Genomic DNA, 24,331 nt, shown 5'->3' with positions numbered 1-24,331 from the left:
GTTCATAGTTTTGTAAATGCAATATTTAGTATAATGTCTGCATGAATAATTTACTATTTAACACATAATGGAGAGTTCCTCAGTGACACATTTAAGTAAAGTCTTACCTCCTAGCCACAGAGTAACGGCCATAAAAGCCCACCCATATATTTCCCTCCTTTATACCATCTCATTCCTGATAGTGACCATTTAATAATGGCTGAAGGATACCCTAGGTGAAAATGAAATCCTACCATGTCATAGGAGCAGACTAGTGACTTAGAACTACTTACTGACTTCTGTTTATGCTGGGAAGAGGGCAAGAGACAATGCCCTACATCTCCCAGAGCTCACATACTCACCCCATACCTGTCTCCTGCAGCACTAATTCTGATAAATAGGCATATGCCATGCAAGTTTAAAAACCTAACAGAAGAACTTTGGGACACTGCATTAAGTAAGTTCCTATTGTCCATGCTTACAAGCTGAACTTTGCTATTCCAACTCTGAATCCTTTACAAGTCTTTCTGTATAGGAGGGACCTCCAGAGTGTTTGCTTCCCAAGGAAGTGAGACTAGTTCCTATCTTTAGAAACTGATTCCTCAGTCAAGTGATATGTACTAACTGGAAACTTAAAGTTATGACTCAGGTTTTGAAACAGGGTCTCCCTGCGTAGCTCAGGCTGACCTCAAATCCCAATCCTCCTTGCTTCAGCCTCCTGAATACTAGAATAACAGTGTATATAGTGTAAAATAGGCATGGATCCTGTGGCTGGTGAGTTTATGCAATTCAGATATGTAATCAGTGAAAGTGGAAACTGACTAAATGATGTAGTGTGTGGAGCAGAAGCGTAGGCTGGACTGGAGGACCGGGGAGTGTACTGTAGTAACTCAGTGCTGAGGCAGAAGAAAGGACGTAGATAATTTGAGCAATGATTTGAAGGCAAAAGATGGAGGCTTCAGAATTTCCTGGTGACTGTTACTCTGGCAATCTCTAAGATTTCCAAACCTACTGGAATAAGCAGAAAGGGCTAATCTCTGAGTAGGCTAACAGAATATCTACTTCTAGAGAGTAAGTTGGCTGTGTGGTGGCAGTTCCTAATGCACTCTAACTCGTAACCCGGTGGTGAGAAAGCATATTCACTTTCTATGTGGTAGGGAGCCCATTCCCAGCCATTCAGTCACCTGCATTCCTGTGCCACTCACTACTGGCTGTGTCTGCCAGCATTCACTGGGTCTCCGGAGCACTTAGCTCCAGCCCTCTGAACTCTGGGAAGCTGCTCCCCACCCTCACAGTACTGGAACAAAGATAAGGAACTTGGTTATTTAGCGTTTTTTTTTTTTTTCCTGAGCTTTTATCTTCTGGATGGCATTAAGAGTAACCATATCTGTGTTTTGGCCTCAAATTCCATATTGAATTTTTTAAAATTGCTTTTTGAGCAATAACTTTTCCCTTGTTGCTTAACCAGTCATGCAAGTTGAGGCTTCTGTCTCTAGGCTTATTTTATAATAGCTGCCCTGGGAGACCAGATGAAAAATAAGACAGATATTTTATGAGTATTGAAATCCCCTCCATTCAGAAATGTAAATAAAATAACCAGCACAAGCAATCAGCTTATGTCAGATTCCATGGGTTTACATTACACGGAGAAATTACAGTGCAACCTGAAACATGCTGCTTAATGAATTCATGCTGGTGTCACCATTGAATGTAAACCCCTGAGCTTTCCTTTTGTAAAGGGTCTCAGAAACCACCTTTAATAAACTGCCTAGGAGAGGAGGGAAGCCACGATGACACTGACAAACACCGTCACATTTAGTTGCCGCCTCCCTCCCGTGCCTACTCATGCCAGCTAGGTGAAGCCGAAACCTAAGCTACTGCTTGCCTTCGAGCTCAGTCAGGAGCGTTAAAATACACAACTCAGCACCACACTGGGTCTTGCTCACAACCCAGTATTTATGCTGTTTTTGAAAGTGGCATCAGGAAACTAAACAGAGCAGTAGGATTACCCGTGTGATTTTTGTCAATGTAAGTTATGGCAATTCTGTCAAGTACAATAGATTAAATATTCTGCTAAATAGCTGTTTTTATCAACCTAACAAACCACAAATCTAACCAACCACAATCTAGTTGGAGACCATGGCTCAGAATTTGTTCACTCTTAGCTGTTGGTCCAATGCCCTGTAGTGCATTAGAATTGTCTTCTCACTCATCAGTCAACTTGTTTTGTGGTCTCTAAAATTCTCCTGAAGTTTCCCTCTATCCATTCTGTCCTCAGATATGATAAACCCGTAGCCACAAAAATCCAATATATCAAATAGAATAAGAGTCAGACAAGTTTTAAAGTTTGGAGTGAAGGAAAGAAATGTATTTTCCATTGTAAATTATTTCTTTTTTACATTCTCATTTCTTCTGCATTTGACTTGTCTGATGTCAGGTTCTGGGATGAATGCTATATTCATGTACCATAGCTCTTGGCATTTAATATCACTTAACTCAGAATTTCAAATGATAAGGATCAGTAGTTAATGACGCATAGCATTTTGATGGATTTCACAAACAGTCATCTCTGTTGCTGTATCAGATGAACTCATCCCAGTGCTTTCCCATAGGTGCCCTGGAGTTCACGGACATAGCTGTTCTGTGGCTCTTATGGGACTCTGGCCATTCTGACATAGTCACCTCATAATAAAGCTCTGGGCTCAGCATTCTGATTTTTCTGTATTCCCCAATGCATATAGTATATACTTTCTTGAAATTCCTAATCTATTGCTTGTACATTCTTGCTTGTAAGCCTCAGCCCACACCAGTCCCTTCAACATAGACTGCCTTCCTCTGACTGCTTTCCAGCTGTTTATGCCTTATCTTATAACATTCCAGCTCTCGGGCACCTCCTTTGGAAAAACATCTCTGATAGCTCTCACTCATACTTCCTTTATTCTAAGACTTGTTGCCCAGTCTGTCTCTGTGTAGCTGCTGTTTCTGTGTGTTGTCTCCCAACATTCCTAATGCTATCAGTGATGGCCATTCCCTAACCCCCTTGCCTTTTTCATTCTTCACAAACCTATGAAGACCTACTAACAGCCTGTCCAAGGTCATCGGGGTCCTAGTGTACCTTTCTCCCTTTTCTTTTACTTGATAGTTGCTATTCCTTGGAGAAACAAGGCATCTGTTGAAGGAAGGTCTGTGTGTCAGCATGTGGGTCCTCACATTTAGGAAACACTGAATCCTTTGATTTGTCCATCTCTGCATTCTTCTCAGACATTTTCAAGCTACAGACATGAAACCAGGAGTAGACCCAAAGATACAAGTAGGGAAATTTCCATTGAAGCCAAGGTAGAATTTCCCGCCCCTTTTATACAAGATCTATGAAGCTGCTGTTGTCAGCAGCTCACCAGACATACTCCTGCTCTGACTTTTTTCCAGGAGTCAGGGTTAGTTTAAGAAAAACCTCTTGCTAGAAGCCATGACCTCGTACTTTTATCCCTTCCATCTGGTGTGCGGCCTCATGGGGCTGTGCTGCTATGCAGGAGGTGAGCAGTGGAATTCTTTAGATGATGACTTCTGAGCCCACATGTGGAGGCAGTTGGGGGTGGAGAGCAGGAGAGCAGTGAGAGCCAAGATGGATGGACCAGAAAGTAAGGGTTGCTGCAGGAGAAATCCTGACTACAGGTAGGTGTTCTTTCCCTAGCTCAGGCAGGGGCCCGGGTCAGAGGCTGCAGTGTCCCAGTCTGATTGATGAATACTGCGCCCCCGCCCCTGCAGCCTCCCTTCTGATGTCTCAGCTGGAGTACACCAGTGAGATAGGGAGGGGATCTGAGGCTGATGCCAGCCTACCCAAGTGTGCTCCAGTGGAGGACAAGGAAGGTCGACTGGGCTGCCTTTTCTCACTGTCTAGATTGAACTGAGACCCCAATTTTGAGTGAGTGCAGAAGGAGGAACTGAGAGAAGCAAGAGGTTTTGATTAAATAAAATCTGCCATCTGCCTCATCTTAGAGATTTTTCTCTGCATCATAGATCTCCCTTGTCTTAGATGTGTCCAGCCTGCAGCCCATAAGCCACATGCATCTGCACATAGCCAAGGATAACCATAAATGCAGCCCAACACAAAATTGTAGTTATAAGCTCACGCAAACCATGAGAGACTTTGTTATTTGCCCGCACAAATCTTGAGCAAAGGTTTTTTTGTTGTCAAGGTTGGCCACAGTTGGAAGATGAACTGCATGTTTGGTTTTTTTGTGTGTGTGGTTTTTTTGTGTGTGGGGGGGTTTTTTTGTTGTTTGGTTTTTTGTTTTTGTTTTTGTTGTTTTTGAGACAGGGTTTCTCTGTATAGCCCTGTCCTGGAACTCACTCTGTAGACCAGGCTGGCCTCGAACTCAGAAATCCGCCTGCCTCTACCTCTCAAGTGCTGGGATTAAAGGCATGTGCCACCACTCCCCGGCTGAACTGCATGTTTCAGCTAGCATCCCGAGTGGGCTTAGAGGGGTGGTGGCTTAGCTCTCTCAGCAAGGACCTGGTAGTGCTTTTAAAAAGGAATGAGATCTCAAAGGAAATTCAAGACAAGCCCACAGTCTAGCCATGTGTTCTCGTGACTACTTCCACTCTGTCTGTGCACTGCGCACCACTGGAAAAGAACTTAAAAGAAAGTAAAACAAAAAAAAAAAAATGAATGCTAGTCTGAGGGATGGAGTGAGGCTACAAAGAATGAGAAGCAAAGGCTGTTGAAATGCAGAGTTCTTTGTAGAGTGACAGTAGGAGCAAGGCATTGATGAGGTTATGTAGGGACTGTGGCCTTCATAAGCTCTGCTTAGATACCCTGCTGGCAGAGTCTAGGGCTCCTCTATGGGTTGGACCAGTTAACAGTAGTTTCTGTTCTGAAGTGCTGGTACTGTGACAACACTCACCCATCCCCAAATCCTAGCATCCTCAGACTTTGAAGAGTACATAGTATTTGAAGCTAAAGAAAACTAGGAGCCTGTGGTGGTGGTGGTGCACACCTTTAATCCCAGCACTTGGGAGGCAGAGGCAGGTAGATTTCTGAGTTCAAGGCCAGCCTGGTTTACAGAGTGAGTTCCAGGACAGTCAAGGCTACACAGAGAAACCCTGTCTCGAAAAACCAAAAAAGAAAAAAAGAAAAGAAAGAAAAGAAAACTAGGTTTGCGTTCTGGTGGGATCATTCACTGAACCTCTCTGAATGACTCTATAAAATAGAGTAATCTCCACCTCACAAGCCCTGGGGTGACTGTGAGACCTATATATACACACCCAAGCATTTTGCGCACCAAAGGCTTTTGTGAGCAGTATTGTTATTTTTGTGGAAGCCCCACCTTGGAATTTGTCAAAAGTTGAAACTGTGGGTTTTCTGTTTGGCCATAGCTGCTTACAGGGGCTGGTAGTGTTGACAAAATGTAGTCAGAATTCTTCCCTCTCGGTTAAAGAAGCACTCCTTTGTCCCCCTGCTCTATCCATAGATGCATAGGCAAAGTGGAAGTGAACACAACAAAAGATGCTTGAGAGTTAGGGAGCAAAACAGAGAATGCTCATCTTGCATTTTCAAATCCTGGGTGACTGCAGCAATGCTCAGTGATAATCCAAGCTATGGAAGTGGGGAATCAGTCCAAGGCTATTACCTGAAACCTGTCAACCATCCAAAGATAAAGACCAGTCCCCAAAGGTCAGCAACTGGGACACATCTACCCTCATAAAGCCACCGCTTGTTCTTCCAACACCTCTCTTACAGAGAGCATTCCCTGGAATCAAAGGTAGCCTGTTTTCTGGTCTGGTGAGAGTTTAAAGCAGCAGGTCATAGCGAGCAAGCTCAGTGACAGCAAGCTCCAGGCCGTCCCAGGAGGCTGGCCAGTCACTCAGAACACAGCGGATGCACGCCTCAGCCACTCTGCCTGGGTGGTAATTCTCCGTGCCTGTCTGCGTCCTTCCTCTGCCACCTCCCAGGAGAGTACCAGTTCCCAAAGCAAATAGTGCATTGCATGTTGATAATGTAGTTTTGAAGCATTCCTTGCGTGTAGCTGACCCAGTTGTTGGTGTGACTTCTGGAGGATCTAGTTGCTTGTTTTAATTGTTGGGAGAGGTGAGATTATTATAATTCCCATACAACCCGAAAAAAGCTGTTTGAGTCCATTTTGAGTGCACCTTCTGCACGTGGGTATGTGTGTGTCCTCTAAGTTGCACTCAGGCTGAGAGATGGGCAGAGAGTAAAAGGAAGCATGTCTTTCTTATATCCCAGCATAGCTTCGGAGGTGCCCAACCCCCGCAGTACAGGCCGTTCCCAAGTGGAAGGTGGGGGCAGAGGCCTCCAGCGAGGCCATCAATAACCAGGTGTGTAATGTGAAGCTCTCTGTATTTCATTTCTGCACCCAGGGCCAGCTCTGCAGGGCTGCTTATGGAGCGCTCTGTGTCTGGCACCTCTCTCCACCAGACCCAGGCACCCAGGGCCCACCGACCTGCCCAGGAATGCACTGCATTGTTCTCTGCTGCAGTAATTTGGCTGAGGGAGCAGGCAGAATGCCTCCCAGGGATGAGAAACACTCTCCGGCCGCCTCCCTTATCCTCAGCTAGCTTGGGCTTCTGCCCTATGACCACTGAGAGCATTTAAATACAAATTTTAGAAAGGCGGAGATGGGGGTGGGAAATCCCGATTATCTGTCTTCTACTAAGCCATGCCGAAACTTATGTCCTGAGTGGGTCTAAGAATTTGGCAAGAGGCCTGATGGTTGGTGTTCTTGATAAGGGATGTAAGAGAAAGGGGAAGATAGTTTCTTGCAGCGGAGAGGAAGAGAGAAGAGGCCTAGAGTGCTCATAGGTTAGATCTCCAAAGCTTTGCAAACAGTCGCTCAGGATAGTTTTTTCTTCTTTCAGTCTGAACTACTCGAATGAAGAGTACGCGCTGATGCCATTATTCAGAGCAGAAAGCTGAGACCTGGCTGTTTTCTGTGGCTGATTGCTGGGGTCATGGCCAGCAGTCCATCTTCCTCTGGGCTGTCTGTATGTCTGTCCGTTTGTTTGAGACAGGCTCTGCTCTCAAGCGGCCATGGAGCTCACTGCTCAGAAACACAGCTATCCTCCTGCATCAGCCTCCCTGAGTGTGGGATTACAATCATAAGCCATCACCCTGGCTCTTCTATTTAAAAGAAACTGGCTGCAGGCTGTGCAGCTCAGGTACTTCAGTCATGGGATATCTCCTATGAATAGCAACAGGATCTTAAGTTCACTTTGTATCCAGATAGCTCTTACTGAAATACACTGTCCTAACTGTTTATCAAAAGACAAGTGAAATAGGAGCCAACAAGAGAGAAAGGACCCGAGGAGAGAGGTTAGAACCCTGCTGGTGGGCGACAAACCTCCACCATCTAGACACTAGATGGAAGAGGGGGCCTTCGGAGCGGATGAGGGGTAGGTAGCAGCAGAATGACGTGGAGTCCCGGCACCGAATAAAGTTCTTGTTTTGTTGCTTGTTCCAAATAAATCAGTTTCTGTTTGTATAGTACAGAATGAACGCCAGTTGTCTAAAGCCAGTTGGAATGCAGAGACAAGCTAAGTTCTGAGGAAAAATTAATTGCTTGGCCATCATTCCTTCTTGGGGCCACACAGCTTCCGTAGCAGGACTCAGATAGACATCTTTTCTCTCACATAAACACCTCACTTTACAAACTTCTCACTCCCTGGATAGCTATTTCTCTCTGAGCCATTTATAAGTGGTTGTATATCTTTATCAGCTAGAATTTGGAGCCCAGGGAGAGGCATGGAGTAATATGAGATGTCACAGATGTCTACAACTAAGAACCCAAACTCAAAGTGAATACAGCACAAGTAGATTTACCTCAGGTTGGCTCCCTGTAGAAGGCCAATGTCATTACTGATATAGTAACTTGGATGTTCTCACCCCTGCCCCAAAGCTTCCCTCTTCCAAGAGAAGTCCCTCTCCCCCTCCGCCCCCCCTCCCTGACCCCACCACTGGCTCATCAGTTATCCAGTTGACTCTACTCTGCAAGGAAGACATTCCCTCTGCCTGACTCACGCCGTCCCGTTTCTCCAGTCACCCCCTCACCACAGACCACAAGGGCCCTGACTAGCTCATGTTTTGTGTTAATGGATGTGAAACCGGAGCAAATCCCCTCACCAAAAGAAAAACCACACTAAACTCTCCCACACAGGTCTCAGCAGGTTACACAAATATTAGTCCTATCATCCAAATAAATCTGCCTCTGTGGCCAGAGCTATGCCCACCCCCCACCCCCAGCCTCCTGCTGCCTGGGCAGAAAGCAGTTGCTCCACAAACATCTGAGAGTCCGATTGGATGAAGAGGAGCCTGAGGAGAGAGGGGAGCGCTATCCCGAATTCCTTGTGAAAGCCTCTTAATCTAGTCTGTTGTCAAGACCAGACAGCCCTAAGTCAGAAGGCCCTAGAGATGCAGGATGTACTTGACCAGACAGAAGCGTTGATGGCGTGTATCGATTGGCTGGAGTTTAGGACACAGTTAGATCTCAGTATCACCCTCACTTTACAGATAAGAAAAAGGACCAGGAGAATTTAAAGACTCTGCTGAAAATAAAAACTTAGAATGTAAATAGCTGGGATTAGACCTAAGTCTGTCATAACTGTGGATTTCTATACTATGATTATCAATAGGCAAAAAGATGGCCATTGTCTGGGTCACATAAAACTAGGCCATCAAGGTTTCAGATCCCCCATATTATCATGTCTGCTGTCTTTGAAGACTCCACTCCTGCATACCCTAGTTAGGCAATGGTTGGTAGCACAGAGAGAACCTTCCTTGTTTAAGTTGACTGTGGAATGGGCAATAGTTACCAGTAGGACTTGGTGAATCACAAACTAAAGATTTGCTAGGTAAATGAGAAAGGCCTTACAAGATGTTTACCACTTCAGCTCCAGCACCAGCTCTCTCTAGCTGCTTGCTTTGTTCCTGCCTCAAAACTGAAGATCCTCTCCTCAGAACTAGTGTAATGAGATATCTCTGGCTTCCCAGTTTACACAGATTCTCATGTAGCCCATGAGATCGGGTGTGCTCACACTTCCCACAAGTTACCTGCCTCCCACTTAGTCGTTTCCAAACCTACCAACTTTCCAGGATGATGGATGGGAAGAAGTCCCAAGGCCTAGCCAGGCTCCCTATGTCACTCTCTCACAGTCCTGCCCTGGACCTCTAATGGTCTGCTAAGAATCTGAACCACTGCAGGCTACCTCACTCCGAACAGGCAGCCAGTGAGCCGGCTGCTGCTGTCGGATGCAGGTGGAGAGGGAGACATGGAGAATATGTATCTATACAGAACTGGGATTCTCCCCACCAAACCACTAGTCTATAAGCTGCATACAAGCATGAGGTGGAGCCTTGTTCACTGGCTAACTCATCTAGCTATTTCAGGGTCTCAGCAGAATACTATAGCCTAAGATTGTCTGCACATACTGTCCAGCGAAAGAACGGGCAGTTTTTATCTCTGTCTTATCTATCCTTAGGCAGAGGAGGATCAAACACAGAAGATACCTCCAGGTTCCCTTCCTGTTGCATACCCAAAGAGTATCAGAAGTCAGTGGAAGCAAAGGGGAGAATGAGCCTTGACTTAGTGCAACTTAAATCATGCTGAAGACAGACTCCTACCTCTTCTACTCTCCCTTCAAACCTCCAGATGGACTATCAGGGAGCCACTCAGTCTCCTATTCCCATCCCCTATGAACGCCTCCCTAGGGCTAAGGAACCAGCCAGGACATTGGGGTCCCTCTGGATCTCTCTCCAAGTCCATAACAGAAGCTGTAGCAGCCCAGGATTGAGGGTGGAGGAAGGTGTGCATGCAAGGATCTTGTGCTTTTGAGTCAGAGGCTTGAAGTGGAGGGAAGAACGAGGTATCTGTGTGCTCAGGTCTGGTCCAGCCACTCTGCCTTCTTAGGGGCCTTGCATGTGTGGACGTCCACAGTGTTTCTGCACTCTTTGCACCGCACAGCACAGCACCAGTGGAATTTGCACTCACACTGGGTGACACGGGTGACCCGAGTTGTGTCATACCCTCGGCCGCAGCACATGATTTCACACCCATCTGTTCCTTTAGAAGTCTTGCTGCAGACGCGGCCTGCGGTGCCTAGGGAACCTGAGTCAGGGAAGAGAGTGAGAACCAAGTCACGTTCACTTTTGCCGCTCTGGGTACCCTTACCCTCTTCAGCCATAAAGAACCTGTTTCTGAAAATAGAACCAAAACAATCATCTGTTGCCCTCTGGCCCAGGTTCCCCTGTTGCCACCATCAAAGCTCCCCAGAGACACCAGTCCCAGCTCTAGCCCCTTTCCTGCAGTCCCACACTGCCATGTCCTCTTCAGAACCTAGCTTGAAAACGTAAGAACCGTAAGTCAGGTGAGGTTCTCTATTTTGTGGGGGATATGATGTCATATCTGGATTTAAATTCTAGTTGTGCCACTTCATAGTTATATCTATGTAGCAAGTTAATGGATGTATTTGGGCCTCGGTTTTTATACATGTTAATGTATAGTTAATAATGCGCAGCCGGGTGTGGTAGCACCTGCCCCTAACCACATCATACAGAATACTGAAGCAGGGAAGCCACTTTAGTTCTAGGCTAGCCTGGGCTGTGTAGTGAATTTGCAGTCAAATTGGAATGCATAAGAAGATGCTGTCTCGAGGAAACAAAACAAAGCAACATCTGATGTAATAGAGTGTTAGTGAGCATTTATCATTTCCATCCAACAGAGATGGGCTGAAGGCTTAGCACAAGAAGTTCCTGTGTTATACTCCTTTCAGAAGGGATTCTGGAAGAATAGGGTAGCTTTCTCCTTGCACAGGGATGCTAATCCCAAAGATTTCACCACAAAAAGACCCCTTTTCCTAGTAACAGGGACCCATGGCCTGAGCCCTCAAGAAAGACTTCAACAGCAATAGTCTCCACATTCCACTAGGATATGGGGAGGAAAAAAAAAAGCAGGAATTCTTTGTTTTTTAGCTTATTGGTTTAAAAATTGCTGATTTAGGGCTAGGAGTGGTATTGCCCTTGCCTAACATGTGCACAACCCTGGACTGGATCCCATCACTGTTACAGTGATGATGGCAACAGTGTCGGAAACATGAGTAGCTTATAATTACACGGTACAGCAACAACACGAGAAGACGTCTAACCACAGATCCACACAGTGCACATGCCTGCTCAACTTTCTTTCTTAAAATTTGATATGTATGTGTGTGTACATTATGGATATATGTGGGGGGCGTACATGGGCCACAGCATGCATTCAAAAGTCAGAGAACAGCTGTGGGAGTTGGTTCTCCCCTACCGTACGGTACCATGGGGTCAAGCTCAGATTAGCAGGGTTGGCAGAAGCACCTTTACCTGCTGAGCCACTTTTCTAGATCTCAGTTTTACTTTTTAAAATTGATTTTATGCTGGGCGGTGGGGGCATACACCTTTAATCCCAGCACTTGGGAGGCAGAGGCAAGCAGACTTCTGAGTTCAAGGCCAACCTGGTCTACAGAGTGAGTTCCAGGACAGCCAGTGCTACACAGAGTAACCCTGTCTCGAAAAAAAAAATATTTATTTTCTTATATGTGTGTGTGTATCTTTGTATATGTGTATGAGTGTGTGCCCTCATAGGCCAGAAGAGGGCATCAGTGCCCTGGATTCAGTTCTGAGCAACCTAATGTGGATGCTGGGAACTGAACTCAGGTCCTCTAGAGGAGTAGCAAGTACTCTTAACCACTGAGCCATTTCTCTGCCCCCTTTATTTTTTTTTATAACAATAGGAATATATATAATCCAAAATGTTATCAAACTACTGTTCTAGAGTATGTGCTAAGTCTACTACATACATATGTTATTCTAACTCCAAGGGCTGGGTCTTCAATACAAAAATCCTCTTCTATAGTCTGGAGCTATACAAGGAGACTAGCTACTAACTGTCCGTGATCTCTTAAATTCGGTGGATTTAAATTAGCTAAACTAAAAGGTTTTGGTTTTGGATTGGACTAACAAGTCTGTCACACTTGTTCGTGGTTTTATTCACTGTTGTTTGCTGCCCAACATCACCTGTAGTTCTAAAGGTATTAAATGGACAATCCAAAGATAAATGACTAACACTTGTATGTTATTAAAATCGTCCCTATTTGTGACTCAGTGGTAGAGCCCAGCATATTGCAAGGTCCTGGGTTAGATCAGCAGTGTTACCAAAACAATGGATCTACTATCTTACTTATCAATTAAAAAATTAAACTTCATCGCAGGTATGTATGTGTAAGAAGCAGAGTACATATAAGGTTTAGTACTACCTGCACTTTGACACATCCCTTGACGTTGGAGCACGGCCCTCATAGATAAGAAGGGACATATGTAATCACATGTGGCTTGTTGCTTCTGCACAAGAGACAGCAGCAATGAGGATTGGATCAATGCAGGGTTTGGTTGGGCAGTGCTGCTGTGGAGGGGACACCTGGCTCCATACTCCAGGGGTGGCTTATATCCTTGGGATCTTTTGGGTTTATGAGACCTAAATTTATGCCTCTGAGAAAAATTAAGCATATGACTCATCTTCCCTCCAAAGTCCAAAGATCCTTCTCCAAAGGCTCATTTTAGGGGTGGTAGAAGAATAGTCTAAACCAATGTGTGGAAATTATTCCTGGGCATTCAGGTATGAATCCTCTGAATTAGACCACATGGAAAAGCTACCCCATGGCACTAGGAGATCAGAGAGCATCCCCAACCTTTGTGACTTCTAGAGTTCATATGGCCTCCATCATCCAGGTGGGATACCACCCACTTTCTTTGAGCTGAAGCACTCTGGGCCACTCAACTCAAGGAATGATGGGAAGTGCAAACAAACAGGACGGAAGCCAGCCATGGTACAGGGCTCTACTCTACCAAGTCTTGACTGTCGGAAATGCCTGGGAAAAGAGCCTGGAAGGGCCATGACAGGAACCAAAAGAGAAGCAGCTCCACTGAGCTACACAGTGCCCTGGCTTAACCTACCTGGACCAAGATGGGAGCTTCTACTCTCTCACAGAAACACCACCCCGCAGCGTCCCCAAGACCCCGCCCCACTGCCACACGTACTTAGAACAGACTGAGAAGCAGGCATTTCCTGCTTGTAATCCAGTGTTTGCTGCTTCAGCAGCCTCGGCAGAGACCCTCCTGCTGCCCTCCCTCCTTCTGGAATCTGCACATGGAGAAGCAGCTTCCCCGTGTTCAGACAACTCTTCCTTGATTTCTCTAGTCACTTTTCTTTGTAGCTACATTTGCTTGCTATATCTCCTGTGTGTGTGTGTGTGTGTGTGTGTGTGTGTGTGTGTGTGTGTCTGTGTCTGTGTGTCTGTGTGTGTCTGTGTGTAGCTCACATCTTGCCCAGAACTTGGAAACATTTAAATGTTCTCTGGACACCAGGGATAAGTGAGTGACATATGGCCTGCCAGCCTGAGACTACCTATCTGAAGGCGAGGTTTCCATGTAAGGAAGTGACTGACTCCTTTCCCGTCTTTACTCCTGCCAACTGGACAGCCCTCGATTAGGCTGAAGTACCTGCACGAATAACTAGGCTCCATGCCTCCGCCTGCCTCTTTCTCACCTGCAGCCTTGTCCAAGACACAGTAGTCAGGGGAGTTGTCGAAGTAGACGAGATCAGTCCGAGTGGCATGGCGATAGCCTTGGCGGGCTGCTGTGAAATTGGCCCCGTCCTGCGTGGCCGTCACCTGCACAGCCCCATCGTAGCGCCTCCTCAGGTAGTCACCTGTGCGGCGGAAGTCTGAGAGTGCCCTCCAGCAGGTGCGCAGGGTACAGGAGCCACTCACACCGTGACACTTGCACTCCAGCTTCAGAAATCGCCGCACAGCCTAAGGGAGAGAGGAGACATCAGGACACTGCAGGGTCATCCCTGGGGTCATCCCTGGGTCAGAAGCAGTAGTGCTCTACGCTCCACTGGTCCAGGCCTGCTGGGTGAGCCTTGGGTGATCCTCTGCCCACGTCAGATCCCACCCAATCTTTCTGAACTCATCATAGAATCTCTTCTAGGAAATCTTCCTGGACCAACAGTCCTTTGCTCTTCATGACTGCCTGCTGTATTGTCAAGCCACAGGAGTCTGCCCTGATTACAGCCTGAATATCCTTTTAAAGGGCTAAGTGTCATGTCTTCTGCTTTTATAGAATGCCATTTCTCAGCACAGTATATGGCAGATGCTCAAATACCAGGGAATAGCCTGAAGCTATACCTGAATCTCTTAGTCTTTATGAAGGAAATTTTTCTTCTTAAAAGCAGAACAAGAGCCGGGTGTGGTGGTGCACGCCTGTAATCCCAGCACTTGGGAGGCAGAGGCAGGGGGAATTTCTGAGTTCGAGGCCAGCCTGGTCTACAGAGAGAGTTCCAGGACAGCCAGGGCCATACAGAGAAACCCTGTCTCGAAAAAACAAAAAACAAAAAACAAAAAAAACAAAAACAAAAAAACAAAAAAGCAGAACAAAACAAAACTACTTTTGGGTTAGTGAAGCGGATATCAACGAAAGGCACTTGCCATGCAGTCCTGGCAACCTGGGTTTGATCCCCAGACACACATTATAAGCAGAAGGAGAGAACCGGTTCCACAAGTTGTCCTCTGACCTCCACACTTGCACCGTGCCATACATGCCCGCCTATATATATCATGCATATATCCACAACAATAATAAATTAAAATTTAATAAATTAAAAGCTACTTTGGGGCATGGGAGATGGCTCGGGATATAAGAGCACTTATAGTCTCTGTGAGGACCTGAGTTTAAGTCTTTACAACCCATGTAGAAAGCTAGGTGTGGTAGGTAGCACAAGGACCTGTAATCCCAGTGGTGGGTGCTGGGATACAGAAACTGGGGGACTGGAGACAGGAAGATTGCTGGGACTGAGCTCCAGGCTCACTAAGAGACCCTGTCTCAAGAGAATTCAGAGGAGATGAGCAGTGGAGGCGCACGCCTTTAATCCCAGCACTTGGGAGGCAGAGGCAGGCAGATTTCTGAGCATGAGTCCAGCCTGGTCTACAGAGTGAGTTCCAGGACAGCCAGGGTTACACAGAGAAACCCTATTTCAGGAAAAAAAAAAAAAAAAAAAAGCAGTGGGAAGTAGCAGAGCCCTGGCGTCCTCCTCGGTGACAAAGCAGAGGCGTGTACATCCACATGTGTATACACAACCATATACAGATCAAATTTTTAAATATTTAAAATTTGAATTTTAGTCAGGCATGGTGGCACATACAAATAATCTCAGTACTCAGGAGGCTGAGACAAGAGACGGCCACAAATGTGAGATCAGCCTAAGATATAGGCAGAGTGAGACCCTGGCCACAAAACAAACAAAATAAAACGTCACAAGGCAGGACGTGGTGGCACATGCCCTGAATCCCAGCGCTAAGCGGGCAAGGGCAGATAGATGTATGTGAGTTCAAGGCCAGCCTGGTCTATATATCGAGTTCCAAGATAGCCAAGATTTCACAGACCCTGTCTCAAAAACAAAGAAGCAAACCTGGAGCTTACAACCCCACCTCACCAGATTCCCTCCTCCATGCAGAAAAACCAAAAGAAAGCAAGAAGGAAGGAAACTGGGAAAGAAAGCGAAGAAAAGAGGAAGATTAAAAAAAAAAAGGAAGAAAAAGGAAGTTATTTTTCTGTCCTATGAAAACTCGATTGTGGCTTTTTATCCCCAGCACCCGCCCTGCATTCCCATGCTCCCGTGCAGCCCATAGCAGAAGGCTGGGGATTTTAGAAGCCACCTTTGGATTCAGCCTGTGGTCACACCAGAATATATGAACATACACACCCAGACGTGAGCACTGACCGTGCGACCGCAGCGGTTGTTATGTAAGTTCATGAGGGCCCGGGCGTCCTTAAGCCTCTTCTCTTTGGCATCCACAAAAGCCTTGGCAAAGCGGACACCGTAGTGGATGTTGTCACTACAGCCACCCCAGTCAAAGTCCCCTCGTTGATCATGGTGCCGACCACGGGTATATGGGTCACAGCTGCACACACTCAGCTCACCCTGGCTGCAGGCCCGAGTGATAGCGTGGACCACTCCTGCTGACGAGATAGCATAGACAAACGCTGCTTCCCGGCTGCCTGCACAGAGAGAGGCAGGGACTTGTTACAGGAACAGCCCGGCCTCCTTCTCCTCCTCCACATCCACCACCACCTCTTCCTCCATCCTCCACCTCTCCATATGAGTGTGTGCACGTATACACACACACACACACACACACTTCTGGGTGTTTCTTAGTGTCTTACTCCATCGTCCAGGCCTAGAAAGTGTTATGTAAATATAACCCAGCCTTGCCCTTGAGATCTTCCTGTCTCAGCCTCCCTAGAGCTAGGACTGCAGGGACAGGCCACATGCCCAACTCTGTCCATCCCTTTCTTCAATCGGCACAACTTCAGAAGTGTCCTCAGCTATTCCAGAGCCCACCCCACCCATCAAAACATCCTTGTGTTCTAAAGCATCCCTCAGAGTAGCCGCCCTCTCCTGTGAGGCCTCACTATTCCACTCCTTGGTACATCTGACCTTTCGGGCTAACCTCTACTCTGTTTCCTCTTGTTTTCCCTAAGGGTGTCTCACACACACCACCACTACCACCTCGCCACTCTCTCGCTCTCATGCTTATGGTTTTGCTCTCTCTCTCTCTCTCTCTCTCTCTCTCTCACACACACACACACACACACACACACACACACACACACACACACACATATACACCACACACATACACCACAGCACACACTACAGTGTAGGGGGGAGGGGGAGGGAGGGAGAGAGAGAACAAGCCCTGATTTAGCTACACCTGTCTTAGTCAAACCCCCAGGGGTTTCAGGCCCCCTCTGCTGGACAGTTGCCCCCCCCCCCCGCCCCGTACCCACCCCCACCCAGGGGTCAGCCTGCTCAGAGAACCATACCAACTTCAGTCTGCTCTGCTTCTTTCCTCGCCCTTGCAGATGGGGGTTCAGCACCCCCAGCTCTTCACCTGAAGGCTCTCATCCCACCCCCTTCTCCCCTTGCCCTCTAGTTCTGCTGAACTGGGGTGGAGGCACGGGCTTTCACAGTATTTGCATATCCTTGTCCCCCTTGCTATAATGTTGGGAATGTTAGGGTGCCTGGGTGGCAGTGGTGATTGTGGGGCTAAGAAGCAGAGATCCTAGTCCTCATCCATGGCTATAGAGCTCATGGATGCCCAGCCAGGCTTGGCTATGGGGAAGGCAGAGAGAGGCAGGGGTAAGATGGAAGTAGCAGGGAATATTTACCTAGACCAACCAACTCAGAGCACTTAGGTTGAGAGGGCCCCAGCTTACAAATCTAGGCCAGAGAGCGGCTGTTCCTGTCTCCCAGGTTTGCTCACAAATGCTTCTTAGATTATAAAGTAGTGTGTAGGGAAATGAAGGGGTGGTGTCTGCCCTTCTAACTCACCACCCCAACATGAGAAGGGAGGGGGCTTCAGAAGCTTGGAAGAGGACCCTACTTCTGAGCATGGCACGGCCAAAGACAGTGTGGTCCCGGTCCAGTGTGCTGCAGTTCCAGCGGTGATGGCGGAACTGGTGCTGGCACTCTCGGATCCATTCCCGGGCCCCTTCGCCGACCGAGCGCATGATGTCCGGGTAGCGCTGGCACAACTGCCGCTGCCGGCTCACCAGACCGGGGATGTTGTCACAGATCACTCGGGCTCCCAGGGCCCCTATGTACCTGTAAAGTAGAGATGGCCTTGCTGTAGCCTCCCGAAAGGGGCTGGGCATCAGCAGAGAGGAAAAGAGGCAAGTTATTTGGTAGCTAGACCTTGAAGCGATTCCTTCCTTTCCCAAGACCTTCTCTCTGAGGCTGATGGGTAGAACCATTACCTGCCATCTCTGAGGGAAAAAAAAAAGCTACACAGTCGAAGAAAGAGTAACTGGGTAATTGAGTGGTCTCCACCATTACCAGTGCCCTAGCCAAAGGCCAAAGTGACACACACTTCTAGAACACAGGCCAGGCTTGTGACATGTCATACAAACCCACAGTCAGTTTATTTAATAAACATTAAGATCCTCACAGCAAAATAAACTAACAAAATGAGGATCTGAGACAACACTCGTCCATGGTCGTGTAAGAGGCAGACTCAGTGGCTGGTCCACGAAGATCGCTTGGCCACAGCAGAATGCAGAGAGGAGGGGGTTGTAGAACACATGGTGAGCAGGTCTGAGGAATGATTACCGCTTTGGATCTGGTAGCTAAAACATCCTCAGTTCCAATCCTGAGGCTGCAGAACCAGACCCCATCTTTACCCCACCCTACCCCATTCCCTTTCCTTCCAGACTCTAGAGCTTTTCTTGACCAGTTTCCCCAGCACTCACATGGCACAGTGTCCAGGAAGGATCTACATGGATAAAGAGCTGTTTGCAGTGAGAAGCCAGAGCAGGACTAAGCAGTTAGAGGCCAAAGGACAGGATAGCCCAGGCCTTTGAATCCCTGCACTAAGAGGCAGATCTCTCTGAATTCTAATCTACATAGAGTTCTGGGCCAGCCGGAGCTACATAGTGAGAATCTTGTCTTTTTATCAATCAATCAATCAATCAACCAATCAATTCAAATATGGTAGAGTCTCTAGTCTGACCAATTAACAAACTCAAGCAAGATGGCCACTGAAAGCTAGGTGGGTTTCCAGCATCATTCAGAAACTGCTCAAGGCCCTATTACCTCTCCTTCCAAGCACTCTTGCCCTTGGACTCCAGCATGGTCTCAGGAGATTCTGGAGAGAAAGCAGGAGCATATCACCCTTTCTCCCCAAGAAGTCTCCAAAGAGATGAGACTCATTCCCTCCCTCTCTGCAGCTCTGCAGCTCAGCTTCTCTGTCTTTCTGTCTCCCCTATAACCTACACGCACGCGCGCACACACACACACACACACACACACAGCACTCTCCCCTGGTATTTTCAGTATGGAACTGCCGCTATCTTTCCTGTTGGGAACAGGTGGGAACTGTAGTGACCAGTCACTACTACAAACAGAAAAACTTTGGTCTGAACTAAATGAATGAGCTAGTGGTTTGGCAATGGCCCCAAAGTGGGCCTAGAAGTGAGTGGAGAGAAGAGACAATGAGAAGGCAGCCAATAGAGGAGGGGCAACCGGAGCAGCCCTGAGCCCTGCCCCCAGCACTCAGTCCCACAGCCAACCCTCACCCACAGACTAGATCATCACTAGAGACAGTAACTCAGGCAGACACAAGGAAGGTTGGCGCTGGCCTCTTCAGGGACTCGGGAGGTCTGATGAGCCCCATCTGTCCTCCTGATGGAAGGGTGAGAGGGCTGGTCCTCCAAGAGCAAATCCCATGGAATCAGCATGCCCAGCTCTGTCCATCAGGGCAGCAGCTTCCAGGAACAAACAAAATAAAGAGCCCAGGCTGGGCCAGGCCGGAAAGGCCTGCCTGACGCACAGCCCTGAGTTCCACCCACTGCCCTGGTGCTTTGTTTGGAGTATTGAAACCATCGGAGTTGGAGCTCGTCCCTGTCTCACCACCAATCTGCCCCCCCCCCCCAGCTCAGCCCCAGATTACTGAGCTAGGCGATGGGTGTTTGTTTTTTTTTTTTATCTGGGGCTTGGAGGAAGGAGGCTGGATGGGAATGGCAGACCAATAATCCAGCCCTCATGGACAGTCTGGAGTAGGGTAGGCCAAATTCTGGTAAAAAAAAAAAAAAAAGCTTCCTGTGGTCTGACTTTAATCTATCCCGCTGTAGCCCACACCGATCTTTCTTACTACATCCTCAATGAGCATGGGAACATCTGGTCGGTATATAAGATGGGAAAATAATTAGGTTTTCCTACTACCATGCTTGTTCCTAAGTAACTGCTTCAAGGCCCTGCATGGGGCTTGCCGGCTGTCTGGGTCTCAGAGCCCTGTAGTCAAATGTGGAAACCGCCAATAATACAGACTCTGAAGCCGAACCCATCGCCCTCAGCCCAAAGAGCGCTTGCGCAATGCCTGCCACGTGCCAGTCACTGAGCTGAGTTGTTAGGGGCACAAAGACCTAACTAGATCTATCCCTCAGCTCATCATCTGCGAGAGGACGCCTCAGGCCTGACTTCCTGTTTTCCCTTTCAGAAATTAATTCTTCATTTCTGCCCCAGACTCCTGGGCCAGGGGGCTCCCTTCACCTATTTTTACCAATTCACCTTCTTTCCTTTGGCAAAGTCACTAGAACCATCACTAGCCCCTTGCTCAGGGTTCGTAAGTGCCTAGACCCCCTCTGCCTCCACATCAATGAATCGCAATCATTATACTTGGTGTCAGTATACCCAGTGCTAAGGAAAGCTTCTGGTACACGGTCAGTCGTCAGTAGTACTCTGTGCTTGCTCTGACATCCCCCGCTTCCATCTCTCTTAGGCGTCCCCAATTCTATTCAGTTAGCTGGATTCCTTGTCAACACTCGTGTTCTTTTGCAGACACTTTATGTTTCTATCCCTTGAACAGAGCCAGGGATCCCCTATTCCCTTTTTTTGTTTGTTGTATTTTTTGTTTGCTCTTTGTTTTGTTTTGTTTTTTTTGAGACAAAGTTTCTCTGTGTAATAACTCTGGGTATCCTGAATTCACTTTGTAGACCAGGCTGGCTTCCATTTCACAGAGACCTGCCTGCCTCTGCCTCCCAAGTACTGGGATTAAAGGCATGAGCCACCACACCTGGCCTCTCTGATTCCTTTTGTGTCTACCCATTAGTATAAATGTTTCAACTCAACACAAACAGGACTTAAAATGCAGAGAAGACTGTTAGCCCCCAGATCTGTTCTTTGCATAGTACACAGGTCACAGAACATTCTGTAAAAAAAATTCCAAGACATAGCCTGGAGTGGTGGTTCACATATGATCCCAGCACTCAGAAGGCAGAAACAGGCAGATCTCTGTGAGTCTGAAGCCAGCCTGGTCTGTATGGAGTTCCAGGGCAGCCAGGGACGCATACATAACGAGTTACTCTCCTAATAACAACATCAAACCAGCAAGAGGACACCAAGAGTGTGAGCCAGGGGAATCTCAACATTATGGGTTCAGGAATATTGATGGAAATCCCACTCTGTGAAAAGATACTGGGGGAAAACCATGAATGGAAAGCCATCTAAATTCAAACACAAAATTGGTTATTTTGTTTTGTTTCTGAGTCTCACTATACATCCAAGGCTGGCCTAAAAGTTATGATTCCCCTGCCTCAGCCTATTGATTCCTATTACAGGAATGTGCCATAACGCCCAGCTAAAATAATTTTTATTCTAAGAGCAAGAGAAACACACCTGCTTGATTAGAAATAAAACTCTATGACTCCAAAATTGGTGTGAATTTAAGCAATTTTTTTCTTACTATTGAGATAGTAATTTTGCCTAAAACTTGCGAGCTAGATCAGGGAGACCTGGAACTCAAGTGCTAGGGTGAAGGCTGCGGGTTACCACACCCAGCACATCGTGTTGTTTTCCTTCCTCTCCTATCTCTCCATCTATTCACTCACCCAAACTGGAGATTAAAGGTGATGCCTAACAAGGTGCTTGGCCACGGTGCTGGAACTTAGCAAGAGATCAATAAAGGGTGCCTGGGTATGGTAACAGTAGAACTAAATATGACGCTGCCCTCTGCTCTCTCTCTATGAGCCTAAGAACATGCCCAGCTCTCGTGAGTCTCCATATATCCACATTTCTTGTCAGACTGAGAAGAAAACACGCCTCTTCTACTTAAGGGAAGACGCAGAAGACTTATGGGAAAGGAAGGGGAAGAATCCTGAGCTGTGAGATCAGACTAATAACTGCTCATAGGGATAGCCTTCTGCTCCAAAGTAGAACACAGACGCACTGAGTCAGTAGACAGCCCTCTCTCCCGGGAACTGTATGACTGACTGTACAAACTACTAATCTTGCTGGGTTTGAGATAATCACCTTGGGGGCCAAACCTGCCTTTAGAGTTCAGGTCTCCTCCTTCTATAAGTGCTGACCACCCAGACAGACATCTACAACTGTAGCTGTGAAATCTTGAGGTCAGGGGGATGGACTTGAGCTCTGCAAACAAGTTTTGCCCCCACACTCATCCTGGTCCTGATGCTGCCTTCCTGTTTCACATGGACACAGGAACCACTCAGACCACCTGTCACCTGCCTCCTACCTAGCTCTTCCATCCAGCAGTGGAGGGAGGGAGGGAGAAAGGGAATGGGAAGGGGAGTAGTAGTCAGGAGTAAAAGTGGGGGCTAGAAGAGCTGCAGGCGAGTCTTTAGGCTCTGCCAGAATGTGTAAATGTCCAGAGCGAAGCATCCATGGGTCACCAAGACTCTCTCAAACGGGTGAAAAACAATCAAGTGTTTCAAAACGCCAGCTGGCACGTAGGCCAAACCAAGGTGGGCACTGGGCACGTGCTTCCATGGTTTTCCACAGGGAACCTGAAGATGGAAGTCCCCAGCCAAACCGCGTCATAAAGATAAGGGGGGGGGGGGGCGTCACTCTAGTCATTGAAAGGCTCTGTTTCTCCATCTTCCTTCTTCCTTTTTCCCTTTCTAAGGCATGTTTCAAGCCAGATGTAAGATATAGGCCTCTCTGCTTCCTCTTCCGAACCCCCTCTGTGCCTTCCCCAACACTGTAGAGATAAAAAAGATCCAAAAGAAAGATTTTTCTTTAACAGGAAAACAGGGGTGGGGGTGGGGACGGAGAGAGCAGCATCTTGAAATGATAGGAATCTGCCGCCCAAGCTGCCTTGCCCTCAGCCAGCTACCCCTCACCCCTCCAGCCCAGATTCCTAGTCCAGAGGAGAAAGCAGCCACAGGGTGCAAGAGAAGAGCTTTGTGGGAGGTAGGGTTGGGGGTGGAGAGGGGGTGCTTGTTTCAGGGGAGGAGCAGAGTAAGGGGGAAGGGGGGCACTGCTCGTTAGAGAGGGGCACTAGCCCAGCCCAAGAGGCCCGTTTGACCGGAGGGGTGAGGAGGAAGGATGAGAGATCCGAATCTTTTTGCAGTCCAATTCTACCCCCTTTGCCCTTTCTGGAAAGAGGATTCTTATCCAAAGGGGGCTGGAGGAGTCCTGGGGCTGGGTCGGGAATTCTACAAAGAACACAGCAGGCATCCGGTAGATCCTGGCCGCCTTTTGCCTCATCTACCCTTTGGAAGTGTCTGAAGATTAAGGCCTGCAAGAAGAGATCTGAAGACCGGGTCTCACAACTCCGGAGACTCTAGAAGCCCCTGGGGCTTGGGGAGGAAAGGTGGGAGGTTATGCCATCTGGGTCAGAAAAGCAAAAGGGAACATCGGTGTTCCAAATTACACCCTCAAAGCCAAGGCTGGCGACAAATGCTGGGTTATGCAACCCCAAGTATTTAATTTGTTTCGATTGTGGGCATTAAGGGGAAGTTTGTGCCTCAATTTCACTTCTAAGCCTTTCCATGGATGCTACTGGCTCACTGTGTGGGCTAGACTAGCAGAGGGATGTGGGGAACAGTCAGTTGCCCCCCTACTACACGTGTCCTCAGGGACCCTTAGGTAGTGGAAGTTTTTTTTTTTTTTTTTTTTTTTTTTTGAAGGCTATGACCATGCCAAACAGTCATTGCAGGATGTAGAGAGGAGACTAGTTCCTTGAACCCACCCTGAGAGAGAATCACATAGTAGCTTCTGCACTAGAGGCTTAAGTAGAAATACCAAGGGGCACAATGTGGCAGTCTAGGGGACTTCAACCATCAGCTCCTTCCAGATGTTCAGTGCTCTCCTCTCCAGATCCTCATTCTCTCCAACGCCTCGCCGGCCGCTGGAAACTTCTGGGACTGTCCTTCCTCCAGTTCCTCCCAGGCAATTCTGGTGCCTAAGCAACCGATGCCCAGAGCAATGCACTAGTTCCAGTATGCCTACCCACCCCAGGACCACACTTACCACCAGGACGTGTCTACACGGGCCGGCAGAGTCAGGAGCAGCAGCAGCAGCAGGCAGGCAAGACCCAGGCGGGTGGAAGCTGGGGACACGTCGGGGGCCGTGGGTCTGGGCACGGGGGCAGGGACACGGGCACGCCTAGGGGCGAGCTGCGCGGCTTCGTCCTCACCCCGCAGCTTCAGCATAGCTCCCCGCAGACTCCCGCCGCGCAGCCCGCAGGGCCGTGGACGGGCACTGTCTGGGCTTCCTCAGGCGTCTCCTAGATCGCCCCACAGCGTGGCCATGGGGACCATGGGAGACCGGGGACCTCAAGGCACGTGGAGCCCGGGCCGGACGCAGGGTTCCCAAGAGCCCGCTAGCTTCAAGGCCAGGAGACCGACGAGCGCTGAGCCGGGTGTAGGCGCTCGGGTGCGGTGTCAGTGGCTCCGGGGCGCGGAGTGCGGCGGGGGCCAGAGCGCTCCGACAGCCCCTGCGGCCGCAGCTCTCAT

At 48.1% G+C, this 24,331-nt stretch overlaps 1 protein-coding gene across 1 annotated transcript; it reads right to left on the bottom strand.

Annotated features, from left to right (window-relative positions):
• Wnt2b (Wnt family member 2B) lies at positions 1-24,331 on the bottom strand. Its single transcript, XM_052179562.1, has 5 exons — positions 23,847-24,331; positions 17,464-17,684; positions 15,798-16,075; positions 13,566-13,830; positions 1-10,097 (listed from the first exon to the last, which is right to left on the bottom strand). The coding sequence occupies exons 1-5, from the start codon at positions 24,026-24,028 to the stop codon at positions 9,868-9,870; spliced, it is 1,176 nt and encodes a 391-aa protein (XP_052035522.1). The 5' UTR covers positions 24,029-24,331; the 3' UTR covers positions 1-9,867.

The sequence above is a fragment of the Apodemus sylvaticus genome, chromosome 4 (assembly GCF_947179515.1).
Source record: "Apodemus sylvaticus chromosome 4, mApoSyl1.1, whole genome shotgun sequence".
Lineage (NCBI taxonomy): Eukaryota > Metazoa > Chordata > Mammalia > Rodentia > Muridae > Apodemus > Apodemus sylvaticus.
This window is presented reverse-complemented; position numbering and strand designations above follow the sequence as displayed.

Coding starts and splice junctions, on each gene's coding strand:
- Wnt2b (XM_052179562.1), bottom strand. CDS start 24,028: ATGCTGAAGCTGCGGGGTGAGGACGAAGCCGCGCAGCTCGCCCCTAGG. Junction 16,076..17,463: donor TGGCCGTGCCATGCTCAGAA/GTAGGGTCCTCT, acceptor CTCTCTGTGCAG/GCAGCCGGGAAGCAGCGTTT. Junction 10,098..13,565: donor TGTCTTGGACAAGGCTGCAG/GTGAGAAAGAGG, acceptor TCCCTGACTCAG/GTTCCCTAGGCACCGCAGGC.